At 41.5% G+C, this 27,863-nt stretch overlaps 2 protein-coding genes across 5 annotated transcripts in view; one reads left to right on the top strand and one right to left on the bottom strand.

Annotated features, from left to right (window-relative positions):
• atg7 (ATG7 autophagy related 7 homolog (S. cerevisiae)) overlaps nucleotides 1-8,465 on the top strand; it is a 72,305-nt gene extending 63,840 nt beyond the window's left edge. The window contains exon 18 of one of the 2 annotated variants that reach the window (XM_037784056.1): nucleotides 7,011-8,465. In XM_037784056.1, the coding sequence (XP_037639984.1) occupies nucleotides 7,011-7,043 (33 nt within the window). In that variant the 3' untranslated portion in view covers nucleotides 7,044-8,465. Of the gene's footprint in view, nucleotides 1-1,625; nucleotides 2,002-7,010 lie in introns of those variants that run through there. The other variant, XM_037784048.1, reaches the window with a different exon arrangement.
• Nucleotides 8,466-8,612: 147 nt separating this feature from the next.
• The window catches only part of vgll4b (vestigial-like family member 4b), a 45,314-nt gene continuing 26,063 nt past the window's right edge, over nucleotides 8,613-27,863 (bottom strand). For all 3 annotated transcript variants that reach the window (XM_037784089.1, XM_037784079.1, XM_037784070.1), the window contains 4 exons: nucleotides 24,436-24,670; nucleotides 14,342-14,612; nucleotides 13,875-13,992; nucleotides 8,613-13,121 (listed from right to left, as the gene is read on the bottom strand). In XM_037784089.1, coding sequence (XP_037640017.1) covers nucleotides 12,865-13,121; nucleotides 13,875-13,992; nucleotides 14,342-14,612; nucleotides 24,436-24,670 — 881 coding nt within the window. In that variant the 3' untranslated portion in view covers nucleotides 8,613-12,864. The remainder of the gene's footprint in view (nucleotides 13,122-13,874; nucleotides 13,993-14,341; nucleotides 14,613-24,435; nucleotides 24,671-27,863) is intronic.

Here is a 27,863-nt window from a genome sequence, read left to right as displayed (position 1 = left end):
ATAAACTACCCAAAAATCACAAGAATGAAACAGAAGTGTAGTTGGACTGGATTTCTCCCTCTTCTTCCTCAACCAGCAGCACACAGTCACTGTTGCATCCAGCAGCCATAAACCACGTCAGTCTGTGTGGTCCACTAATTGCACATCAGTTGGAGTCAGTCTCCATGATGAAAGCTTGACTTTGCGCTTTGTGCTTTGGTGTTAGTTCTTCTAATATGTAAAGCAGATGTGTGTTTAATATCAAAGCCCATCAGTGGTTGTGTAGCGCTGCCTAGTTTGAATAGCTTTAGAGGTTAGATTCCCGCTGGGGCCACCCGCACTTAGGATGTATTCCTGTAAGTAGGCTCAGTATGTTGAATCCGCTCGCCTGAAGAAAAAACACTCCTGAGCCATCTGCCTGGAAAAAGGTGATGTCATTGAAATCACCTGAAATGCTGCTTCTTGATAAACTGTGATGCCAGACAGCAAATATATATTGTAGGTGTGGCGTTACTTTTCCAGAAGCTTTGACCCGGTCCTGCAGAATGATAAATACTGCTAAGGACCCTCATGCTGAGGCTTGTGTTGTATTTGTGGGGGAACAATAATCAGCGGCAGCAGAGAGTTGGCTGACTGCACCGGCCTCAGCTCCCAGCTAAAACCTCCTCTATCTGATCAGATCCCAGCCTTGTTTCAACAACTAGCCTGGATTAGAGTTGTCATATCAGCCGGCGCCCAACTGATTACAAACACAAACACATTCACACAATGATTACATGCAGCTTACTGTAGGACTTTTATGAAACATCCAACAAATCCTCTTTTTTAACCTGCAGTGACTCAAGGTCCTGAAGCGATAAGGCTGCTTCAAAGTTAAAGATGTGTGTCGTCGATTGTGTTGCTGCCAATCCCTTTGAGATGCTGTCATGGTGTGTGTGTGTGTGTGTGTGTGTGTGTGTGTGTGTTTGGTTGTTTATGTGTGTGCGGTGTGGGGGTCAAGCCAGTTAGGATATAATTCAAGCGAGGGTTGCAGCTATCTATTAGTTTCATTGTTGCTGAATTTGTTTATTATTGTTTTGTTTTTGGAATAATGAAAACCCCTATCCATGTAGAAACAAGCTTACATATTTAGACAATACAGACGTTAGATGTAGGCTTTACTTCTTCATACTCATTTTTATATGTTTTATCTATACTAACTATAGAAACATCATCTTTCACGGTCCAATCTTCAGACCCTCATTGAGTACATCAAAATTCATAAATCACTCTCAGAAACATTTACTATGTCATATAAAAAGTCATAGTATAGTATGTTATATAAAATATCAATAAAAAGTCATAGTTTATCATAAAAAAATTCATAAAAAGTCAAAATATAGTATGTCATAAAAAAACAAATAAAAAGTCATAGTATAATATGTAATAAATAAAATGTCATGAAAAGTCATAGTATAGCATGTCATAAAAAATATCATAAAATATGTCATAAGAAATGGCATAAAAAGTCATAGTATAGTATGTATTAAAAAATCACATTAAAAACTCATGGTATTGTTCGTCTTGTTCGTCCCGTCCCGTTAGGGGTTGCCACAGCCGATCTTCTGAGATCTGATTTTATGATCCGCATATTTGATTTGGCGTAGGTTTTTCACCGGATGCCCTTCCTGACGCAACCCCCCACTCACAGTGCCCAGTGGGAGATGCATGTTATGGTGGTTGGAGGAAAGCGGAGACCCTGGAGGGAACCCAAACGGACACGGGGAGAACTTGCTAACTCCAAACCCGGGACCTTCTCGCTGTGCTAACCCGCTGCTCCACCGTGCCGTCCAGTCATAGTATAGTATAACATATAAAATGTCCACCATTGCAATTTTTGCTCATCTGTACACAAGAATATTTCAGTAGAGTCATTTCAGGAACATTAACTCTCTTAAATCATCATAGTATGTACAGTGAACACATGAATAGAGTTAGAATAGAATGAAATAATAATGAAATAATTACAATAAAAGAAGAAGAATAAAAGAAGTTAGTGATTTCAATAAGCTTCCTAATTGGACCGAACTGAGAAGTAATTTATTTTGATCTGGGCTTTACAGAAATCTGCTTATGCATTGCAGCAACAGAAGTAAATGGTTGAGAAACATCCCAAGTACTCAGCCGTGCTTGAAAGAGTGTAGTAAAGTTGTTGGCTTCAGTTTGCTGGAGCTATTCAGGTTACATAAGGTCTCCCCCCCCCCCCCCCCCCCTTTAGATCGACCCCTCCCCATCCCCCCTTTCATTTTTGCACAAAAGATTTCTCAAAACACACACAGACACACACACACACACACGCCATCAGCGCGGCATGGCAGCCGTCCAGAGAGGGGCTCCAGTGTCGCTCCGTTTCAAAGAGCTCTTTGCTTGCTGTCCTTTTGATGCTCGCTCCCCAGCAGCAGTGGAGCAGAAATGCCGAGCGTCCAGCTTTGATATGAATTTGTCCTCTCATTCTCCACACTGCCCTTCAGCTCTCCAACCACACTCTGAAAAAGGTCCACTGAAGTTACAATAATGAAAAACAATAAGACAGAACAACACTTTTTAGCCTGTACACAGTCGACTGTTCAGGTTGACGTGCTGCAGAACTGGTTAGACAACTTTTTAGGCTGAAGTACTGGCACAGATGATTTTTGGCCACTTGGGTACCCGTACTTCTTTTTTGCGTGCTGCTACCGCCCTGGTCGAACACAGATGGACATACTATATGTAAGCTTCTGACTACAGCCATTAATAAACCCAAAACAAAACAGGTCCAAAAGCATCCTTGTTAAAATGGAATCCAAATAACAAAAGGATGAATTGTTGTTCTGCAAGAAACAGTTGACAGCACGTTACTCTTAAACGACACGCCATCTTTTTGTACCTATTTTAAAGGTCTGATATCCAGAGTATTAATACGGCAGCAAACAACTATTTGCTATTCAAAGATATGGAGGAGTAATGTCTACCTGAGCAGAGAATGAAGTCACTCTCATTCTGTTTGTGTTGTAATCAGAGCTTCTCTGTGCTTTGTTGACATAGCCGGCCGGCCGCATGTGAGCGTGCCCCACTGGCTAGCTCACGACCGCCACTCTGCACTGCTCTCATACGGCGGTTACAGCTGATAACGCCAGCCCAACTGACGGCGTCATAGCGGAAGCATAGCACCCTCTGGTTCCCCCCCACTGTTAGCTCTGTCAGCAGTGTTGCCTTTGTTTTCACTGTTAGCGCTGTTAGCACCGTTAGCTACGAGCCGCCAGCTCAGCCGTCACCATGTTGAGAGACATGCGGGGGGCAATAGAAATGCTCCCAATCTCGCATTTAGCACCTTTTAAACAAATGAGATACAGCTTTAGAAGTGTCAGAAGGCGTATTTTTTAACTTTGGAAAGGACTATGCTAGTTGTTACACCTGCTTCCAGTCTTTATGCTAAGCTAGGCTCATCAACTCCTGGCTTTAGCTCTGTAGTTAACATACAAATAAGAGTGTCATCTATCTGCTCATTTCACTTTTGGAAAGAAAGCAAATGAGCGTTTTTCCCAAAACTGTTCCTAAAACCATACATTGAACATTAAAGTTCCAACTTTAAAGGAAATTGACTGTATTTCATTATTTCAAAAACTGTTATTTGCACTTTTCTTGTATGTTTCACGTGGATTTACGCATATTTTCATACAGAAAGATTTCACATGGGATGTACTGTAGTCTAAGATAAAAAAAAACACTAGCAGTGCAGCTGCTGCTTCAGAGTGCTGGCATGTTTTTTTTATTCCAATTTAAGGACCAGGTTCAGCCCAGACGCATCAGTGATGAGTTTAGTATTTGTAGCCTTTTCTGTGAAAGATGTTTTGCCTTAATGCATCATCCCAGATCACACATACTGTAGGTTCATCTCTGTTTCAATGAGGCAGACATTCAGTTGTAGTGTTTATGTTGAATTAATGTTTTACACTGATTGTTTCACATGAACCTGCCAAATCTGGATCCACAGTATAAATTACTGAGGGCTCTTGTTGTGTGCTGATGACGCCATGTGCTGTACTCTGAGCAGATTACTTTTTAATTTACTGCGGGGCCTCGGCACACAGCACGTACTGTACCGATGTGTATAGTTATCGTCTCTTTTCCCGGTACTCTCACCCCTCTTCACAAACAGGGGCGTTAAAGTGTTAGCAAAATCAGTCAGAAAAGCAGGGTCATGTTTTGTTTCACAGGTCTGTTATTTACTGATAATTTCCTGTGAAGTCTCCAGGAAAAAATGTCATTTAGTTCTAATTTTAGAGAATGTCCATGAAAGAACGGGTCCATGGAAACCATGTAAATATTCATTAAAAATCAATTTATTATTGGAAACTTTGGAAAGTTAGCTGAAAGTAATGGATAAACAGATGAAATCGTTGGCTAAGAAATAGCTAAATAATGGATAAACAGTTGAAATAGTTAGTTAAAAAATAGTTAAAAATAATGGATAAACAGTTGAAAAGGTTAGCTAAAAATAGTTAAAAATAATGGATAAACAGTTGAAATAGTTAGCTAACAGACCTTCTAAGAGATTGTTGCCTTAACTACAAAACTCTCACCCCAGGCTTAGCCAGGGAGAGAGGGGATTTTCCTACCTCAAATTATGTCTAGTCTTAAACCACGTTTATGCAACTAGCCCCAGGAAACCTCCATTGGAAATAATGTTTTAATTACAGACCCTATAAATAAATCTAATAAAATAAATGATTTTGGAAACCTATCAGTAAACATTTGATTTTCATTGAAGTTCAACCTCAGTTAGTTAATCAGTTAGCCGAGTAATTGAAAATGAATCAGCATCTATTTTGATCAATTTCCAGCAAAAATGCCAACTACGTTCCCAAATATGACAGTTTTGCTGTTTGTGTCATTGTTAATTGGATATATTTTGGTTCTGGACTGTTGGTCAGACAAAACAAGACATTTGAAGTCATCACTTGGTGCCCTTGAAATTTGTGATGGGCATTTTTATTAGTTTGTGCGGTTTCACTGACCAAATGATGACCACTTTTTCTCAGTTTATTGAAGATGTGTGATTTCTTCATGCTCCTAATAATACATTAGGTTGGATATGTGTAAACAATATTCCCTGTTGGTACTCACTGCACAAAAAGAAGAAGAAGGGGCAGCACATTCACAGGAATGCAGCATGCATGTGTCAAACTGTGTGTGTGATAGTGTGTGTGTGTGTGGGGTGGGGGTCTGTGTGTACACATTAGGAGCCATGTGTGTGTGTGTAGCATACCAGACAGTGTTAGAGGTATGTGAATTACGTCTTACACAGAGAGAATGTGAAGAATCTGCTGCCATGAGAAGGCCGCTGTTGTTTACTGACACAGTAGTGAAAAGGAGGTTCCTGCGTGTGTGTGTGTGTGTGTGTGTGTGTGTGTGTGTGTGTGTGTGTGTGTGTGTGTATGAGTCACATGCCGCTGTCACTTCCTGGTAAGAAACTTCTTAGCAGTGATTGTGAGTAATTATTATCAAAGCTTTTATACAATATTACTGGTGCATGTAGCCAAGAAGTGAGCGCTGTATGTTCTCCTATAAGTGCATTCTGTTGTGACTTATAAGTCACTTGTTGAGACGGATTTCTGTTTATCCTGTTTTATCTGTGTCCTGCTTTTAGAATTGGATCAAACATTCATGCCTATTAGTAGAAGTCAATTAAATCAGAGCAGCCTCTGTGGTTCGAACTATTTGACCTAATTCAGTGGCTAGCCACAATCAGAGCCCTTATTGCTCTGTGTTGGATTGTATTACAATGCACCGGGGTTTGTACTGTGTAATTCTGGTTACTCAATGTATGTTTACATGCATCTTCAAGTCCAGTAAATTATTGATGACTCTGTGTACTGTACATACTGTACATAGACATGAGTACACTTGGACATTTAGCATGTTGTTAAGTTCATTCTTGACCTTGGAAATAGTAGTTCGAGAAAATAATTTTAAAGGTGCCCTGTGGATTTTTTGAAAACTGCTAGCACTATGGACCTGTGTTTTTCCAAGTGGGTCCATATTTTGTCTGTATTGCGTACGAAGACACACATAACGCAATACTCATTCCTGCCGCCAGTTTCAAGCTATTCCACTGATGGACAGTTGGTGGTGGTAATGTTCAAAGAATTGCTGCAATGTGGCTTGAAAGGCAGTGAAGAAGACTGCAAGCTAACATAATATATGTAAACAATGCATGTTTTAAAGAGGACCTATTATTCTTTCCTTTAGTGTGTTATATATTTTTTTGTGCATGTAAAAGGTCTGCAAAGTTACAAAGCCCAAAGGGAGTAACTCCCCGCCACAGGAACACTGCTCCTGAACTCCCTGAAACGCCTGCCTTGAAGTCCTGCCTTTTCTTCCGTAATGTTGTGATGTCACCAAGTAACACATTGGCATAATATCTGCCTAGCGGCTAGTTTGGCACGCCCTCAAAAAAAAAACAAAGCTAGTTAGAGCGGAGCTGGAGCGGAGTCTGAAGAGTTTGGTTCGGTTGACCAATCACAACAGAGTGGGCCAGCTGACCAATCAGAGCAGATTGGGCTTTTCTGGAGTGTTTTTTGAGCATTATAGCATGTGTAAACATGTTCTAGTAGAAACACAAAATACAAATATGAACCTGAAAATAAGCGTAATAGGTCCTCTTTAAAGTGTTTTAAAAATTGGCTTTGCAGATGTTTTATGAAGAAGGAAATGCACTCAACACATTTGTTAGAACTCAAGGATTCTCACGATGCGTTGTGATGAGAAACACTGAACGTAAACATAACTTAAGTTTGTTAACATACACGCGGGTCACCTTCAAGTTCCACTTTCTAGCTTTTTCGGGACAGCAACCCACTGGAGGCTGTAGCATGCAGCTAAAAGCCCCAGAAAAAAAACTGAATAATTGGACCTTGAGTTGAGACTTTTTAATCAAACATTGTTTTGTACACAAAATAATGACTTCCGTGTTAATGATGTATTTTTCTGTTGTCTTTTTTTCTCATTAGATTTGGGATATGAGCGATGATGAGAGCATCTGAAGGACTGGAAGAACAAACCCTGACGGACTTCACACTCCTCAATCCTTGTGTTTCTGTCTGCTTTGGTTTTTTTTAAATCTCAAATTTAGAAAGGACAAGGGCTTTGTAGACGACAGAAGACACACTGATCAAGTAATAAAAACCAAGCACATTACAAAACGTTCTTCAGAAAAGTAGCTGAAAAAAAAAGCTTTAAAATTCCTGTAGACTGTTTCACATCCATTCTGTTGCCAAGGCAACAGCTTTGGTCCAAGTTTACTTCCTGTCAGCTACTATATTAACAAACAATGCAACAGGAAATACAATTATAATACATTTTAAAATGGTAATGTCAAGTTGGAAAATGTCAATTAGTCTTAAATATTCAGCAGTAATAATAATAAGCAAAGAAATAATCAGATTTCTTTTACTGCCAAAATATTTAGTGTCTGGTTTTCACTGTTACGTTAGAAACAAAATCAGAGATGCAACAAGTTAATTTTCCACAGTTTGTATGAAGCTGTTGTATTCAAGGGAGAATGTACCTGTCCCTATCACTTCATGATGTGTAATCAGTCACATTCACTCAGTGTTTGGAGTCTGTCCAATTCCCTGAGACAAAACACTCTGCATTTATATTAAGGGCCTCACTGAATGGTCACAGGTTCAATCCCTCCCACAGTCTCTCCATCAACACATTTAATGGGGTTGCTGAGTCCATTGGCAAGACATTGACTAACTACATCTGCTCGCTCATTCAGTTGGCTTCAGATAAATTATGAAATTACAAAAACACAGTTGACAACTCAGCAAACCCATCCATCTCCCTTTTCTGTTTACTGGAGACTGCGATACATACAGTACAGCTAATACTTAAACCAGCTTTGTTCCTTTGAAAGCAGGAAACATGCACACAGATGTTACTGTGGCTTCTGATATGGAAACGATTTATTGTGACTGTTGACAACCTGGAACCTGCCCGGTTAGATCTTAAGGAGAGCCTACGGACAAACTGAAAGTCTTTATGGTTTGTTTGTTTGTGTTGACGCATGCACGTGTTTGTCTGAGCAATTCATGTCACCTTTTCTTACTCTACCATGTGCTATTTGTCTGAACTGCTAACATGTACAATATTTTCAGTGTAATGAAATGTATATTTCAAACAGCCGCTTGGATAATTATGGAAGACAGTAAATGCAACATGAAAAAGAAAAGCTGAGATTCATTTCAGAATTTGAGATTGAAGTTAAAACGTTAAGTCAAAATACATCCTACCAAAATAAAGGCCAGAAGTCAGACTTTTTCCTCATATTTTATAATCAAAATTGAGATTAAATAGGCTTTTTGTTTTCATAATTCTGACTATTCTCAGCTGTTTTTGTCACGCTTTTACTCTCCTGTAAGTATTTAACCAAAAAACTGGAATAAAATGTCTCTTTATTATTTCTGTTTACATCTGTGAGCTTTATATTGTCATGAAAATATACACTCAATATAGCTGCATCTTTCCAAAAACCCATTTACCCTTTTCCAGCATCTGTCTTAACCATAACACAGAATAAAGCAGTTACAGAGGCCCACACAGTCAGACAGTGGTTTAAAAGCACTTTATTGTTCATCAAGGCTACTTTACGTACAAAAAAGGTGGCCTGCCAAAACCTTTTTAGTAGGAGGAGACACAGAGCCACAAATTGACTGTTTTCTTGATACAATTTTTTTTTCTTACAGTTCAGAGTATTACTACCACTAAGTACATGCTACTTCCACTTCAAAACGGACCTGTAAAATGTGGTACAGTCAAGAGTAAAGACCAACTCCTCTTTGATTTATCTGCACAATTTCCATGTTGTTTACTCGATTACAGATGCAAAATAGCCTCCACAGATGGGACATCACATACAAAGGGCGACGACCCAAAGCTCATTTGCTGCTTTAGATCTCCGCCTCACTGTCTGGGTGACGGAGATGAAGCAGATGAACTTGAGCAACAAAAAAATTAACGAAAATGCTGCCAAGTTTTCATCAGTTCAGCTTTCAGTTTTGATTTCAATGAAGTTAAACCAACCCGACAAGTGTTCTCAAATGGACTGATGGTTTTTACTTGTAGCTCAGTTCTCATCTGTAGACCAAGAACAGTCATCAAAACCCAGAATTTATACTTCCTACATGCAGTGGTGGAGATTTTACCTGCCTGCTAGCCCATGACTAATGTTGATTTTTATTTTATTTTTAATAGTTACATGGAAATGATTTGGGAAAAGGCTGGCAGGACTCATTGGGCTAGTGGCAAAATGATCATGTTCCATCAATGCAAAACTTGCAACTTGCTCAAAAAGGCTTCTGAAAGGACAACCTCCTTTTTCTCAGAAGTCACATGATCGAACACAAGTGGGTGGGGACCAATGGAAGTAGCGATTGTCACCGACACACCAGTGGCTCATTGTGGTTTCATACGTTTACTGTGTTCCTGCACTTGAACCTTTTACTCTAACAAGACAAACTCTATAAACAAAAAAAGATCAACTTTTTCACAAAAAAAAAAAGAAAATGCAATGATTACAATATAAGGACAGGGAAAAAACAACAATTAAATAGCTACATATCATTAACAAATTAATTGTTCCTCAAAAAATACCTAAGATTTTTTTCTCTGTACATTCGTTACGCACAGCGTAATGATGGTCTTATAGTTACCTATTATAAAAAAGTATTTTTTTTTTAATAAGTGATTTTCCTACAGTGTGTAGGGAGTGTGTTGCCGAAGCAGAAAGAGAGCCTACTACCTACAGGGTGGTAGTGAAAGATAATGAGAAAGAATAATAATAGAAAAACAAAAATCCTCTGGACACTGAGCCCTTTTCCCTCGTGTTTTCTAGCACATTGCTTATTACATCAAATCTAAATCAGGGTTAACTGTATCTGAGAGGAGGAGGAAGGGGGGGTCTGTGAGACCATCAGAAGACTTTCAGTGTCAGCTGAACAAATCCTAGCTCACAGGTCGTGCTTACAGAAGCTCAGCTCCTGAAGCTCTGCTCCCCCCTCCCCAAACCTGCCTGCTGAAAATCACCATCCAAACCACTCTGCCACAGAAAGCACATTTAGACTGAGAGTACAGCCCCAGTTCTCTAAATCCTACGCTCCGAATGTCCTCAAAAATGTTATACGGTATGTATTTATGGCATAAATGCTTGTTTGTTCCTTTATCATACGGTATGAATGAATGGCCAATTTGCCTGATGCAAAGAAAAAAGCAAAAGTGGACACCTTGTAAATCCAGAAAAGACACAAAAACAAACTATGTGACCGTTGTGGCCCTGGCTGGTTATTAGCTCTTGTCTGTTGATATGGAGATACTGAGTGTGTGTGTGAGGCCTGTACAAAGTTCCCTATAGGAGGAATGTATGCCGCCTTGGCGCAGGCTCTTTAACAGAGTAAAATTCATTTTCTCAGACTGCAGCAAACAATACAATGTTGTTCAGAAAAGCATTGAAGTACAAACAAAAAAAATGTCCGGACACCAAGTCAGGACACAAAAAGTCAACTGAGAGCCGTGACATCACACCATAAATTCAGATAAGCCCCCTAATTATCAGCAAGTGTTTTGTTTGCTACTATCTTTTTGCTATGTTTTCCACAGCTCTGGATGTCATCACTGGCTCTTAACCATAAACAATACCGTGTTTCCCAAAAGCATCATAGCGTGCTTAGCCATTTGAGATGCTTTTGAGGGAAAACAAGGCCCCTGTTGACTGATTTGTGCCAACCTGGTGTCTCAGCTCGGTCATGCTGAAGGTTGTAGCATCCTGTACCACCGATGGATCAACATCTTAAGAAAACCTTTACAGGCTGCGCATCCCGAAGCCAACTCGACACTAAAGCGACCACCGCTCTTCTCTGCTAGGGGGAATGAGCCAGTCGGTCAGCGTGGCGAGATGGTTTGGAGAAACGCAGCTCTCATCGTTAAAACAGAGCCTGTCCGGAGGCTGTCCCGCTATAGATGTTTGTTACCATACTGATATTAATGGAAAACAAAAAAATACAAAATTGTAATAATAACAATAACAATAATAATATGGAGTACGACTGACCCAGCAGTGAGTGTATAGTGTCTATGTCTGTTACTGACAACGAAAGAAGTAACAACTAACGTCCGAATGAAAAAAGGCTAATAGTTAAGATTGAAATGCTGCTTAAAAACATTAATAGATACCAGCTATTAAAAACGAAACAAACAAAAAAACAAACATGCATCTGTAAAAAGCATTAGTTTACCCTTCAAACCTTGTAGAAATCTACCAAACCACAGTGTGTAGGAGAGGGGAGGGGTAGTAGGGCGTAAGCCAAATATAATTACAACACCTGTCTGTGTTCAAAGAGATACAAAAACAAAGGCGTGTTTGAAGAGATCGGAATAATCTTCTCTCCCCCGGTCGAGAAACTAGACTTTTTTACAACCACAAAGTGACATGCAGCGTCATCTCTCTCCTCATCACTGTCAGCAGTTAAGCCTGTGAAACACATCAAAGCACATTGTTCAGCAGCACACTGCAGGTCGTACAGCTGCGTTTTCAGCCCTGATCTCCTCTCATAATGGCCGGGATGTCCATGGACCATCCACCAGTCGGCTGATTTGATCACCTGACTGTGCTTGTGAAATGAAATGCAACAATTTGGCACTATTTAAGGAGTTGTAGTAGACCGAACGGTGTATGCACGAGGTGGCAATGTAAGCAACCTTTTTTTTCCGCCTACCATGCAATGCATGTGTTTGTTTGTAGCCAACAGCTGCACTAATCCACATGCAGTGATGTGACAAAGTTCACTGTATATTGGAGCACGTGGTATCCAAATACGTATTACTTTGCACATCTCTGACATTTTATACTGGTAGATTAATGCATAATAATGTGGCTTGTACTTTTCTGTCAGGGGCGGGATGAAATTATGCCCAAGTAGATTATAAATAACAGTCAATGGGATCAAATAGAGGATCCAACAAAAGCTGGATAATACCAGGCTGTGTCAAAATCAGCTTCATCAGTCCCAGTGTGTGCAGTGCCGCCCTTTAACCTCTACGGCAGTAGTGCAAATCACACCAAGTCGGCCAGTATACACATACAGTAACAAAACCACCAGAACACATACACAGGAGCGAGAGAGAGAGAGAGAGAGAGAAGGAAAAGAGATGAAAACAGAGGGAGATTATAAGGATGGATTTTTGTTGTTTTGTTTTCGAGGGTGGGCGCTGATAAACATCGGTGTCTGAGGTTTCTTTGGTAGCACAGTCAGGTGGTTTGTGATTATTTTCCTCCAAAGTGTTTCTCGCTTAACTTTTCTTTCAAATATCGGGCATCTCATAATGCAAAAGCAGTACACAAAACTACTGTTAAAGAAACAAAAAAAACAAAGAAGAAAATTAATAATTAAAACACCGCCTCTCCTCTCTCTCTTTTATGTACATATTACTACAGACACTTTGCTCCAAGCTTGACATGCAGGGATGATGAATGATTGGAAGGAGCTGCTTGACGCTCCAGTCGAGTCCCAAAAAAAGTCAAACCCTCATCACTCTTTGCTGATTATTGTCTTGCATTACCATGCCAGAGGACAGAAGGGGAAAAAAAACGGCCATGTTGTTATTGCTTGATTGATCCTCTAAGAGTGCATAGAGAGAGAGAGAGCAGGCTTGAGGGTTTTTTAGATGTTTTTAGCAGACCAGCAGGCAGGCATTCCCTCTGGGATGCTGGTGACAGACCAAAGTGACAAAGGCGTGGGTGTTGGAGCCGGGATGATTGGGAGGGCTGAGGAAAGAGGGGTGATTCCCTCTTAAACCCCTCCTCCTTCAGGAGACCACGGAAGGGGAGTGGTTGTGATTGACCATGTGACTGTCAGGGGAGGAGTTTGGGCTGCTGCCGGACGACGAGGGACTCCCCTTGTTTTTGATCTGCAGCCAGGTCTCGCCCAGTGCCTTGGCGAAGTGGTCGTCCACCGAGCCCGTGATGGACACCGAGTTGGTGGCGGTGGGCTCGGGCTCCTTGTAGTTCTTCCCGAGGCTGCGGCGGAAATGCTCCTCAATCACCGGGTCGCAGGCTGTATTGGCTACAACAGGGATGAGATGGAGAAAGAGAGTTTTTTAGTTCCCACAATGAAAAACAGAAACATCTCTAAAACTCACTCATATAAAGTTCAGTGGGCAATTTATTGCCTAGCATCAGCTTAAACATTGGTAATGTGCATTTGAGCTCAATGGAAAATTACTAACTCCGACATCTACTTCACTTTTTCATTGTCGTTTTTTATATTAAATCACCGTTTTAAGTTTCACTGTTAACCTCAATGAGATCATAGGGATTTCACTGGGATCATAAAAAACAGCCACAGTTAAGTTACCAACCCACAGAAAACATGACCGACACTCACAGACAGGCCGAATAATACAGACATGTGTTTGGCTGCGGCCTCAAAGTGACTTTTACAGTACAGAGATAACAGACAAGGTAGTAAATAAAGCACATTGAGCCCTCCGAGACTCCCTGACAGAAAACTGACAGCACCACTAGTTATATAAGTCAGTCTGCATGTGGAGAGTATGAGCGGTTGCGTTTTCTCTGGAGGGTGATCTGCACTCGCGGAGAGGTTTCCCACAAACTGCACTGTATGGGAAAATCATTTTTCCCAAAATGATATCCACTTTTAGGGACAAATTTGCCAAGTAAAGTTTACTCGGTAACAATCGGTGTCAATTACTTACTGAGATACTGTATGTTCACCATCACTGACTGCAAATATACTAGAATATAAAGAACTAGGATGTCATGCGTCTGTCGATGCAACTTGCATGAGTGCACTCACTGTTGATTCTCCTGAAGTTGTTGGTGAGGCTCGCGCAGCCGTTGTGGGAGACCGGACAGTGAGACAGGTTGCAGTTGCGGTTGTTGGCTGGGGCGCATGTGATCACTGAAGGACGATTCTGAAACACAAATTCAACATTTAGGGATCCCCAAAAACAACATAAACAATTGTGTCAAGAGTGAGAGGATTTTAAAAAGTGGGAAATATTGAAGTAAAGAAGACAGACTAAAGGGAGGTTTGAAGCTTGGAGCGGGGAGAATGATTTAGTGACCACCAGGGTTTTAAACCCTTCTTGGCTAACAAGCCAAATAGGAAATTCATACTCTCCACCATCCAAGGAGACTGGCTAATGAAAGCACATTAGTCACATCATGTGGGGGGGACCTACCAAGTTGAGGTTTCTACCCAACAATTTGCAAAAGATGTAAGCAGAGCTAGAACCGAAGAAACAGGAAGTGCAGTGTTACCTGCTGGCGTTCCACGGCGCTGACTGCGTGCTGCACTGTGGCCATAGCTGCCGTGCTGCTGCGCGCAGATTCCACCATGCTGTTTTTGGTGAGCGCCAGCGGCTGGTCCATGCCGGCTAAGCTGGCCAGGTGGTGATGGTGGTGGTGGTGGGCATGGCTGTACAGGTGGTTGCTGTGGACTCCCAGAGCGCTGGGCACCACCACGCGCTCGATGGGGCTCCTGCTCCGGTCCTTGGACATGGGAGAGCTGCGGTAGTCTCCATTAGGTTTGCTGGGGAACAGATGGAAAGAGAGGGGCACGTTAATTTAACCTGCACATTGGGTTGTGTATTCATTTTAGGGCTGGGGTCCAATGGCGATATACCTTCTCTGAATTCAGTAACAGGACGTATTGAATCTATTTGGTTTAGCTTCCAACTATTTTAAGTAAGAAAAGAAAACTCAAACTCAAGTTTTAACAGACAGATAACATATTTAGCTAAATTACTGCTACCCCAATGTTTAGTAGCGTTTTTGATCTTTCCTACTAAAAACGGGAGGATATGATAAGAAATTTGGAGCTGAAACAAATCTTTGCATTTTACTAACATGACACCTGATCCAAAGTTATCGAAAACCCAACCCTCGGTGTGAGGGATGAGCTCAAAAGAAAGATGAGGAAGACTGGTGGCAGATGGTGTGTCGTGGTAGAAAATGGACAGAAAAAAAATAAAAAATAAGCAGTGGAGACGAATAAAGAGAGAGGTAGAAAGGGGCTCAGAGAGAGAGAGGGAGTTGAGATGAGGGAGAAAAGAGGGAAGATAAACAAAGGAACAATTGTAAATGGGACTCTGTGTCAAACACTGCAGGACCAGCAGAAGCTATTAATACTGACCTCACACACACACAAATACACACTCTTATATTGCTGGTACAAGCACTGCTCTCACACACTCTCTCTCTTTGCTGTTAAGACTAGGAGGGAGGAAGGACCACTCTCCTAACTTTATCCAACATGGATGGACTCCAAACTTATCGCTGCACAGAGGGGCAAACAGGCACAAAGTTCAAAGCTGTAAAGTGGTTCCCCTCAGTACAGCGAATCAACTTTATCTCTCCAGTGAGCCTCAAGCCAGCTGCACTCACTGCGGTCTGATGAAAACTTGGGAAATCCTCCGGGGGCTAATGCAGCATAGAAAACAAGCTGAGGAGTCGTCTCAAACTGCATCTCATCACTTGATTTAATCTGTTAAAGTTGTGTCTGTTTGTATGTTTTTTATTTACTCTTCTATTCTGCAACACACTCACAACCATGAGATGAATACTATGAAGGTGAAAGAAGGCAGGCTGACCACACTTTCCATGTGAAAGAGAATTACTTCTCACCGCAACAAAATCCGTCTGTTCTCTCCAAACTGTGAGCTCATATTTTAATCATTGAAAAAGCAGTGATAGGGATAAGGGCTTAGTGTAACGACAGGTTGACACAACACAGGTTTGGCTGCTTTTTCCAGCTCTGATGATAATGACTTTGTTTGATATGTAGTGAAGTGGCGGTGCCTGATACTGTGCACACTTGCTTGCAGTTTAACAGGTAGCAATTATTTTGCTCAGTGAGTCAAATGTGGTCTGTGTTTTCTGTGTGTGTGTGTTCAACTACAGCCTCACTGCAGCTCCACTCTCCTCCTACTATTTGAGGCCCAGTTACAGGGAGCAAGATTTACTGTACTGTGGCGATCTCTTCTTTTCTCTCAAACTCCATAGCCACAAGACTGACTTCCTCCTTCCTACGCTGATATATACACTAAACAAAGACACTGAAGCATCAATTGGGGGAAAAAACAATAAAATGTATTATTATTATCAAACATTGGTGGACACTATAATATGAAATCCCCTTTTTGTCTTTATTTATTTCTCCTGAAAAAGTCTGAATGAGAATACAAAACAGACTCAAGAGTGAAAAAGGGCTGCAGCAGCCCCTTTAAGGTTTTTGTTTGGATGCAAAACAACAAGTTCAGGCAAACAGTTGTAGATCCATGTGACCAGGCAACCTGACTGCTGGGTCAGGCATCTGGAGCCCACAGCAGCGTCCTCCACAAATAAATAGTCTCCACAGAATACAGAGAGGGAGAGAGGAAGAGCTGAGGAGAGGTGGGGAAGGGGGGGAGCTGCATGTGAATGGTCCGGACCTCTACTATAAGAAAGAGTGAGGTCAGTAGTTTCCTTCGTTTGTGCCGAGAGCTTACATTAGCAGAGACCCCCCTTTTCGTTTTTCTCTCTTTGTCTTTCTTTCTCTTTTTTCCTCACAATCGGCAGCAAACTTCCTGAGGGTTAAAGAGGGAGAGACTTGGCAGCGCTATTATAAACCCTGGCCGACAGCTCACCAACAAGCTTTTATGTTTTCTCATAGTGTTTCATTCCTTATCAAATAGTCAAAAAAATAACTTTGGAGTTAATGACATAAATATCTATCATAATAATGAATATATTGTTTGAATAATTTCTACAGGAGACATCAACTTTTAATCTCCAAAGCAAAGTCCTCCTGTATAACTGGGTTATCTTCAAATATAAACAATCAGCCGCAGATTAGCTCAGAGGCAAACAGATAATACAGCTCTCCCTCTCTCTCATCCCCTCCCAGCAGCTGGGTCTGGAGTTAGGTTGTGGAAGTTGTTCCAAACTTTAATCGCTGCCAAAGAGCAGGCATGCCCACATCCTCGCACAAGAGGGGCCGTCGCAGGAGCCAGTGAACGGGATCAACAAATCCGACCAATGAATGGCGTGGCTGTCGAATCCACCACCGCCGCCCCCGCCTTCCACTCGCCTGATTGCCCACCAAACCCGGGACCGCATTTCATGCCAGGGATCAGGCATTCAAAACCGAACCCTGTTGTCTTTGTCTCTCTTACTCACCTCTCAATTATCGTTAGGGTCGCAGCTGGGAAGAGAGGGGAGAGGATGCAGAGGGCGGATGGAAGGGCTACACATGAGACACGGGCACGGGGGTGGTAACAAGGGCTAGAGCTGAAGAGAGGGGGTTGCCAGGTCTGGGGCTGGAGGAGAGAATGACAGCTAAAAGTGGGGGATAGAGAGAGACTTTGAAAAAGTAGAAAACTCTGGGACTTGGCACTTACAAGAGGTATGGGGAGACTACGTGAAGAAAAAAAGAGGCAAGAGGAGTGGAGACGGGGGAAGAGGTGGGGGACGCAGCTTAATCTGATTTCACAATAAATGTTCACTGCGTTACTTATCGCTCTTGGATCAAGCATCAATATGGAGTTAACACCACAGGACAGACGGAGAGAAGCTCAGATCTAATAATGTATGTATGGATGTGAGAGAAAGCACTCAATTATATGAAGATCAAGGGAGCTCTCATTACCAGCATTTTGACTGCAGGCATTTATAGAAAGAAACCTCCTGACTGTCCCGGCAGGTTTTACCAGCTGTGGCTAAATATCACTACTCATTCACTACTTTCTATATAATAGACACTTCCCAGTATGAACACTTGAATAGCCCTTATTTAAATCATTAGATCCTAAAAGTTTTAAAATGCACTAAAAGCCAAATCCAGAGTTGTTTTCCTTCCTCCGTTCATGTGAATGAGACCGAGACCGAGAGCTGGGAGGCGGAGGATGAAACGCTACTGCGCCTGCTCTATGGGCCCAATGGATGCGGAAGATCGCCGGATGATCCGGGTACTTTATCACTCGGCGGTTGAGCCATTTTGGCTTCATGCGCCACTGAGCAACTGCCATAGGAATGAATGGGAGCCCTCCTACAACGTTGTATCCAGTTCTCTTCATACATCCATGTTCGAATGCAGCAAGTGCAGTACAGGTCATATGACAAGAATTAACCAATCAGGACGTCACAACATCCAGTTGAAAGGTCAACCAAACTGAAGACTTTTTAAAAAAAAAAGACAAATTGAGCAGAAAGTGATAAATTACCACAACTTCATCATCATCATCATAGCAGGACGCAGGTTTTGGGTTGTTCAGTAAGGCCGGCGCGACAGGAGTGCAACCTCCCAAGTACCTTGGATAAAAGGATGAAAGCGGCTGGCATTTTCCACACGTTATTTTTGGACCTTGTTTAAGTGGTAAAACAAGGAGTGCATTTTTTTTTATTATTATTTTATATTGATTTCAGGCATCAACACACACAATTTTAAAACAGTAGGTACAAAGAGTGGAGAAGGCTGATACTTTATCTCAGGCTTTTTTTTCCAGTTCATTTTCAAAATGAGGACCATGTGACTGCCATCAGAGTGGACATCTTGACACAATGAAAAAGAGAGCAGATATCTATTTGATTCTATTTTACTAGAGCCTGGCTTATGTGCAGCCTGGCATTAGTGGTAGTCATTGTGGTGGGCATTCACTGGAAGATCCCTTCATTTAAAACCCAGAGAGTTCAACCCTCAATACAGAAATGATATAGTCATATATCTTGAACAATATTACACCACTCACATCTGTCATTAAGTACAGCCTTTTAAGTAACCATTCACATGACACCCTGTCTTCAAGTTAACCTCAAGTTGAAGATCAAGACTGTGATCATGTGTTTGAATGATTTAAAAAGAAAAAAAAGAAGACAGTTGCAGGCCTGTATTCATGTAAAATCTGCAAACTTGTAATTTGTTCTTGCCGGCTTAACAAGCAGCTTTGTACGAGTTAGCTTGCCTAATTGTCACAATGGAAAGCTAAATAAAACAAATATAAACATAAAAACTTAAAAATATGGTTTAGTTTTCCAGGTTTAGCTCTATAGTAGACTGCCAATTTGGTGAGTTAGCTATATTATACTTTGAGGCAAAGATACAGAAGCTATAAAAGTTCCTACGCCTTTTCTCACAATTGTGCTCCAAAGTCTTCAGAGAAAACCTCACTATAAATCTTTGGCTGGGCAGAGATTCATATCCTACTCCTTTAAGAAATAAATAAAGAGCGAGAACACAGAGAGAGAGAGAGAGATACACACAGGAAACATCTGGGAAGAATCAGGGCGTAGAGGGGAGAAGACGACAAAAAAGAAAAAAAAGGATGAAGGCTCAACCACAGGTTACAACCAGGCCCAAGCTCTGCGAGGTCTGCACAAACCCACAAAATGGATATATACACACACACATCCACACACACACACACACACACAGAAAGTGAGCCACAGGGCGTACCCAGGCTATGTATATAAAGTATACAAACATCTCAACACAGTTTACTCTGCTCAGTCCAGGCTTTAGTAGCGGGACAGAGCGGAAGTTAGCAATAATATTTGTATCCTTTAAAATAGAAAAGTCAAAACCCGGAGGAAATACACCTTAACAGATGCCATTTAGACTATTAATCGTACTTGAACTTACAACATGCAATATAAAACATTACATAGAGTTAATCAAAATGCCATGTTAAAACATGTATTATGCTTTAATACCTAAAGCGAGTAATATCAACTTTTGCACTAATTCCAAAAATCTCTTTACAAAGCTGTTTTAAATCATTCAGATTTCCACTCAGGCAGAAATACTGATAGAAATCAAGCACATTAACTGACTGCAGAGAAAGAGAACTGAAGAAAATCCTTTGTTATTAAACCTGGGACAGATCGGATATGGGAACAGCCGCAACAAGAAGGCAAAGAAAACAGCATGAGAGCACACACACACAGACACACAGAGAAAAAAACTCCCACATGCTCTCTCCTTCCTTTTCACACACACACTACACAAATAGTCCAGTCCCATGTAAAACAAGAGGGTAACAATGACTTCACCTGGCTTGGCCACACTGACTCCTCCTCTCTTATTTTCTCCCCATTTTGGCCTATGGGGGGAAACTTCCATGAGAACAACTTGCTGTTGAAGTTCCCAGTAGAAAGCAGCTGCACTTTCTGTATGCTACAGTACTTACTGTACTGCAGCAAACTCACTAAATTGGATTTTTGCTTTTAGCTCCTACAGAATTGCCTTTAAGAGTAGCATTGCATGAATGCGAAAGAAAGATTACATACTACTGTGAAAAAACAACAGCTTGATTTCAAACCTCTGAGTTATTATCCATATGTGCGATTTTTTTTTCAGCGATTCAAATAATGAAGTGAAAAGAAATGGCCTGATTATCAGGCTAAAGAGCATGACCAAGAACAAGAGGAACACAACAAAAAAAGGAACATCTGCTCCAAAGCAATGACTACCAGGTCAACTTGACAATGAAAGACAAGAAATCCTTAATTTTGATATACTTCCCTGAGGAAATCAACAAACCTGGAGCCAACTGAGTCACATGTAACCAGGCCGCTGCAAAATACACTTTCCTGCAGTTATATTCCCCCAATTAAAAGCCTATACAAAACCCTGCTTGGTGACTGGCTCTTAATTCTTAAGGAGGAATGAAACAGCTGAGCAAGAGGACTTTTTATACTGGCGGGTCTACAACTGCAGAGTGGCGGGTAGGCGAGCAGGCAGCAGCAAGCTTCCAGCCCGCAGGCTCCAGTGGACAGGATAAGGCTTCTTTGTTCGAGACTCCTCCTACTCCTCAGAGAAAATGAGAAAGTAGCCCCCGCTGCTTGACAAGGAGCCCTCTCACCACACACACACACACACACAGACACACTCAGATGATCACAGATGGGCAAGCTCACATGCATGTATGGACAGTACGCAGGACGACACATGTGCATACCTGCACAAACGCATGACTCAGAGATCACATCCACATATCAGCCTGCCGCTAGGACTGCCAAGGTTTTCACTTCACTTCTTTTATATGCAGAATTACCATGGCATAAACTTTTCAGTATTGCAATAGTAACGTCACTATTAAAACACTAAGAAAATACACTCACAACCACATTATAAATACACAGGCTGTTGACAATAACAAAATCCACTAATTTATCATGCCTGTTAATATAGTTCCACATTAAAAAAAAAAAAGCTTGAGTTGGTTCGGAAAGTTTTCTTTCTCTCTCCCCCCCTGACTTCAGCTTGTTGGGATTCGACAACAAAAGAAACCTGATCTTCCTCCTTCATTGCCCCGCCTCATGTCTGAGGTGTCAGGTGTTTTGTCTGTGTGTACACTCACCTAAAATATGACTGAACCTACAGACAAAAGAACGCCAACTTGACAAGCAGCTCGACAAAAACACAATTTTTTTTAGCAACTAATATAGTCAGCACACAGGGAAAAGTGCCAGTCAAGCAAACCAGTGAAAAAGTTTTGAACACAAAGGCTCTTAAACATGCAGGGACAACACTGGGTAGAGTAATCAGTGCAGACAAAAAAAAAACAAGCTACACAGACAGAAGCAGCCAGCAAAATCCAACAGCTAGAATGGTGTCAGATAACCATCTCTGGACATTTGAACTGAGTGTGTGTGTGTGTGTGTGTGTGTGTGTGTGTGTGTGTGTGTGTGTGTGTGTGTAGTACATGTCTGTGTGTGTGTGCGGTGAAAGGTTGCAGGGGTTCATTTTCTGGTTTTCTGTCTAGTTTTTCCCCTCAAGAACCAAGTCCATCATTTTCAAATTAAACCTAATCACTGTTCCTACAATGGACAGATGAGTTAAATGAAGCAGAAAGCACATGCATGTGAAATAAGGACGAGTAGGCTGTGAAGTACCCTTCGATGTTTTCTATGGATGTTGTTTTTACCCGCTATTTTTAGCTTGACTTTTTCTGTAACAACAACCCCATCATTCTCCACTTTAGTGTAATCACTGTTCTTTGGACAGGCACAACAGTTCAAACGAGGAGGAAAACTTTTCAGAGGCTGACTCTGACTGCAGGTTTCAACAAGTTCGCTCTGCAGTTATTACCTTTTGCCAGGGAAAGAATGCCCTCAGAGAAAACCTCAAATTAAAAGACTAAAAATAAAGACACATTTAGGATGGCCCCGAGGCAATTGGGTTTCAAATAAATTATATCTCGATGAAGCTTCGGAGAAAGCCCCGGATTTAACTTCAAGTTGCAGCAAGTCAACTAGCAATTGACTTTTGTTGGGTAGAGATTAACCTACAGCACCTAGAGCCAAAGGACTTCAAGGTCATAATTAAAGTGAAGATTAAATAGAGGGATTATGGCTTATCACGGGTTACTTCTAAGAAATAATCATGGTACAATGAGCAGTTAGAAAGACTTTTTAAGATCAGTTCTGCGTTCACAGAACCTAAGTTTAACTCCACAAAATGGCTGCATTCAGAGGCTGCGGTGAGGAGTTGCGACACCAACTGAAAGCTGATATGACAATAAGTCCCATTGTACTTTGTCATGCCGACTTACAAAATAAAATCCAACTCGTGATACGCGAGTAGGAGCATTTGCTTGTCAATGTATGCAGAAGTCAACCGCATCGTGCATGAAAAGTATCTCGCAGAGAGTGAAAAACAACTGAGACAACAGAGTGAAACACCGAGTGGGAAGATGGATTTACAGCCTGGTTAAAGAGTATAATGTCGAGTCTCCGACCACTGACACATCCATTACAGAAAACAAGATGACGCTGCACAAATGTCAAGACACACAAGCTAATCCTTTGTTATGTGAGCCCAGTCGGTCACAAGATGAAGGAACAAAGACCCTTCTCCATGTGCCACTAGAAGACTCGATCATAGATTTCCTACCTGTAACACACAAGCAGCGCCAAAATACCACTGCCCTGTCACACAGGGGAGTGAATATATACAGCTTTCTCAATCAGTTTTGTGGTGGTGAGACTCACCAGGTAAACGGCCCTTAAAAAACAGGATCCTCTCATTCATTGGTGATTTATTTATTATCTCTGCTTCAGCAATAAACTGCTAATACCTTGCAACCAGCATAGCTTTTGAGTTATGAGAATGCCCCATTAAAGTAGTTTATTTAGCTACGTTGTGAAGTGTTTGAAACTTACTGAACACAGATTATTTTGTCTGGAGTGGATTATACTGCAGTGACTTTGATCATTTCCTACGACTCCTGGTTCGCTATTGTAATTCACTGTAATTGCTACGATAACAAGCCGACTACAGCTGCAAACTTTCCAGAGTTACCTTTTGAGTCTAAATGTGGTGAAGTGTTTGATTAAAAAAAAATCATGTTGAGTGTTCCCTACAACTGTGATTTCAATTCAACTGTGCAAATGTGCAGCAGGTGTTTGTGCAAGCATGCACATGTGACAGTATGTGCTATGTGTGCAGCCATGCTCAACGTGTGTGTTTGCACTTGCTCAATAACCACATAAATCCACTATCAGTAACTGTGCTCTACTCTTAATACCAGGGCTTCCAGTATATCCAGCATATCATCTACTGTGTTCCATTGTGTCACCTCACAACCATGTTGACTGACAAGCATAACTGCGATGAAATAAGTGACATAATAACAGCTGTCCTGTCATTAATTCATCATATTACTTGTATTTTCAGCAACAGGACATATTGCAAGACTTAACATGCATGCAAAACTGCACAGCTCCACCTAACATCTCCCTGACTGCCTATGCAATAAATAGCAATGGCTGGAGTCCCATGACTGACTCAGTCAAAGTGAGAAAGAAGGGGGGGGGATCTGACTCCATTGCCCCCCGGCCCCAGCAGTCCTTCACAGCCAATCAACGCTCCAGAATCTCTGGAATCTCTGGAAGTGGGAATGTGGGAACGCTGGAGATGTGAGTAATCTTTCTGTTGTGCAGTCCCTGTTTCCAAGCTTCCAGAGATCTGCGGCTATAAGGAGAACACTGTGGAGCCAGCTAAACCTGGCATAGCACCCTGGAGTCCAAACTGGGACTTCTGAGAAAGCCTGCCTGTGCACAGCTTCGCCAAGCAAGGAGCCCGCAAAAACACATGGCTAACAGAAAACACTGGCATACACGAGTAAAAAATGACTTCTTTTAAAAACACTGAGTCTTGTATGTGTGTTGCTTCTCGGCAGCAAGTTGGCTATGTGTGTTTGACAGAAGTGTGAAGAGAAAGGTGCAGTGATAGAAAATTGGAGATAAATATGTTTCACTAGAACCTCAGGAAATGAGTATCTAGAAAAAATAATGCATTTCAAGGTCTTCATAATGGATTTGATTAGAAAGTGTCAAAGTGTGCCTGTTCATTCATTCTCAGTATGTGTACTCACAGCTGTGTGGCAAACAGCCGGCTCATCTTCGCCACATGCTCGTTGTCGTCCATGTCGCTGTCCCCCTGGTCCCCGCTCAGCTTCCTCTTGGTGGGGCTGATGGGAGGAGGACCCGTCCTGTGATTGGAGATGGAGGAAGATGAGGACGACGACGACGAAGAGGAGGACGACGAGGAAGAAGACGAGGACAGAGACAGGGACTGGAGTCTGGGGTCCCCCCTCAAAGCTGCTTCACCTGCGGAGACGAGACAAGATAAAAGGAGAGGTAGAGAGTTATTAGTGATGTTAAACCTCTATTCCAAAGTTTCAATATGGGGCAGAGATCAGCTTTACACAAACTGTGAAGAGGAAAAGAAGATAAAAACCAGACAAAATTGAAAGCATAGAACGTGCACAGTTAAAAAAAAAAAACGGTTAAACTGTACAATTAAGTTTCATAGAAGTTTGCAAGACAACAATTGACTATACTTTTGGTCATTTCAAACGTGACTATGTGATTATTGTGCTGTTGCTGTCAACTGACGTGCCGACACTCCCAAAGGGGCGCTTAACAGCCGTGGATGTAAATTATGGTAATAAGTCGAAATGATGGTGTTTTCAACTAGAAGGCAACTGTTTTATTGCCACTTTAAACAAGCTGACCACAAAAACTACTCCATGACAGTGCTACTATACATGCTGTGTTCCAGCTCAAACTTTGGATTTTGTTGACTTATACAGTTTGCTGAGTGAGGCACAAACCTCTGGCATAAGCAGAGGAGTATCTGGTTAGGAATATTTTGGAAGAAATAGTTGTGGATGGGTTCTGCATACGTTTGTGTGTGTGTGTGTGTGTGTGTGTGTGTGTGTGTGTGTGTGTGTGTGTGGTGTGAACTATTTCTTTCTGTGTGTCTGACGCTCTCTGCGAACCTCCAGTCTTGTCCCGGTACAGGAGGCCTACAGAGTCGTCAGTGAGTGGGAGTAAGAGCAAAAGAGAATCAGGAAAACTACCACTGGCTCTGTCTCAGCACGGGGACTTTCCACTGCTTCGGCCTTGTGTATCTGTCTGACTTTTCCCAAACAAAACATAAAGCCCAGACTAAAAGTCCCATTCCTACGTGCAGTTTTCTCCAGAAACTACTCCCATACTCTGAGAAGAAACTGTTAGTTGCTAACACTATCCCCTTGCAACGCAATACCAATTGGTCGCTCCAGTTTCATTTCAAACAATTTTATATTACAAACAATAATAAATTGCGTTGTTGATTGTGTTTTGGAGACTATTTTTCTGGCATTGGCGTTGCAGAAATAAATAAAAACCCACATCAGTGCTGATTAGCAGCACAGTAGAGACTGAATCATTCAAACAGTATTGTTTTAAATGTTTCTGCCTATTGTGCTATGCTTACAAATTACATGACTTACAGTTTAAGACAGGCAGTTATAAATAAGCCAAAGGCACAAATGCTGTGATCCAAGTCAGAATTTCCGAGTTCCCAGGCGGAAATTTCAATTGGAACGCCCCCTGAAGTCAGATTTCCAACTCGGAAAGTCGGGACGAACCTCACCAACCCCAACCTCAAAATCCAAGATGGCTGCTCCATGCATCAACAGTAAAAAAAACTGTAGTAATATACTATTTATTAGTACTTTTGTCTTATTTGTGTCTCAATAAAATAGTCATACACACAGTACTGTACAACTGTGGACATGTTGCTACGGTGTTTGTATGTGCAAAATACCGACATAATGCGTTGTTATTAACTGGTATTGCTAACAATAGTTCACAATGGCTAATCCGACAAGAGCAAACCCCAATAGGTTTTCCGACTTGTTGTACTGGAACGTGGTCAACTCTGGATATTGTTCATTTTTGTATTATTGATTCTGAAGATCTAAATAAATTGTGTTTATTTTAAAATAGTACAAAAGTGACAATAATATTTTACAAATGAAAAGAAACTCAATAATATGGATGGAAATTGGACTAAATACTGTTAGCAGCATAATACTGTGCTGTTTGTTCACTGCAAACATATTCTGAGCGGTGTTTATCGCTCGAGGAAGTTTCCTGTAAACTACAGTGGAAACTTGTGTTCTTTTGGAGGAGGAAACACGGTTACTGTTGGTTGCATGAGGTCGTAAAATCTGGGTGAAAACCAGTTTATCATTAAATCATTCAGAAGGCCGTAGGGCACACACACAGACACAGCAAAGGCTTTGTACTGTAATGAAATGTGTGCTCTATTCCTCCACTCTTCCTCCATGTATGTTTAGTTTTAGCATGGCCTCCCAAACACAGCAGCAGCTCCTCCTCCTTTCTCCCTCTCTCTCTCTGGCATGTTCCTGCTCGCCCCACTGTGTACCATGGCAACAAGGGTGACATCATTGTTTTTGGCAGGACAAGGGGGATGGCAATAAAAGAAGGGCGACTGTGACACCACACTGTCCAATCAGGATCCAGGACACATAATAGCTTGTTAGAGGTTCAGTAGTGAAGCGTCAAGTGTTTCCCCTGCGAACAAATAAGACATTTGACCGTATAGAGTCAAACACTGTTGACCTAACTGCTGCTCAACATTACACACAGTTACTAGTGAGGTACACCTGTCTAAAACTACTGCAGCCATGCAATACATCCTACATTCATGAAGGTTATGGTGTTTGGTTTTTGTTGACAGTGGTTTAGAGAGATGATGATTCAACTGAAGTCATTTTGGAGTGAAGTAGTTTCAACAAAAACTGAACACTGAGTTAAGCTGAGCATATACTGTACGATTTTAGCTCGTTCCTGGCCCGAATTTTTAGCCACACAACTCATTTTACGGTCGGACCGAATTTTAACTTCGTCGAGCGTTGTTTTCCGTGCAGAATACGAGCCGTCGGATGAATTTCTGACATGTCAGAAATCGTTCGGTCATTTTTTTCCTCTATTTTACACATACAGTGTGTGGGCACCCAGGTCGTGGCTGAAGATCGGACCGTACAGTGTGGGCACATAAATCGTGAGCTTTGGCTTTAAATCGCAAACAATCTACTCGTTCAGTAGGAGGAGTTACACAACATTTCTAAAATCGTACAGTGTATGCCCAGCTTTAGAGACTGCATTAGTTCTAACTAGGGGTACCTTATAAACTGGCAACTGGGTGTATAAATTTACCTCAAAACTAACCTGTGTGAGGCATGCCTCTTTCATCACTACAGACTTGAAATAGTAAAATGTGTGTATTGGTGTTTCTGTAGTAAAAAAATGTAACCAAATTATATTTGCACAGCAGCAGACAAAATAAAATGCAGGAATAGGCAGAAGCACTCTAATCTTTACCATCCTGTCTATATTTGTTCAGTAGATAAAGAAAATTGCAATATTGCGAGACAATGCTCTGTGTTTAGTTCAACCAGCAGACAATCAGTGGAAGGAGGGCTGTAGTACAGAAGTAAAACTCCAC

The sequence above is a fragment of the Sebastes umbrosus genome, chromosome 1, assembly GCF_015220745.1.
Source record: "Sebastes umbrosus isolate fSebUmb1 chromosome 1, fSebUmb1.pri, whole genome shotgun sequence".
Taxonomy (NCBI): domain Eukaryota; kingdom Metazoa; phylum Chordata; class Actinopteri; order Perciformes; family Sebastidae; genus Sebastes; species Sebastes umbrosus.
This window is presented reverse-complemented; position numbering and strand designations above follow the sequence as displayed.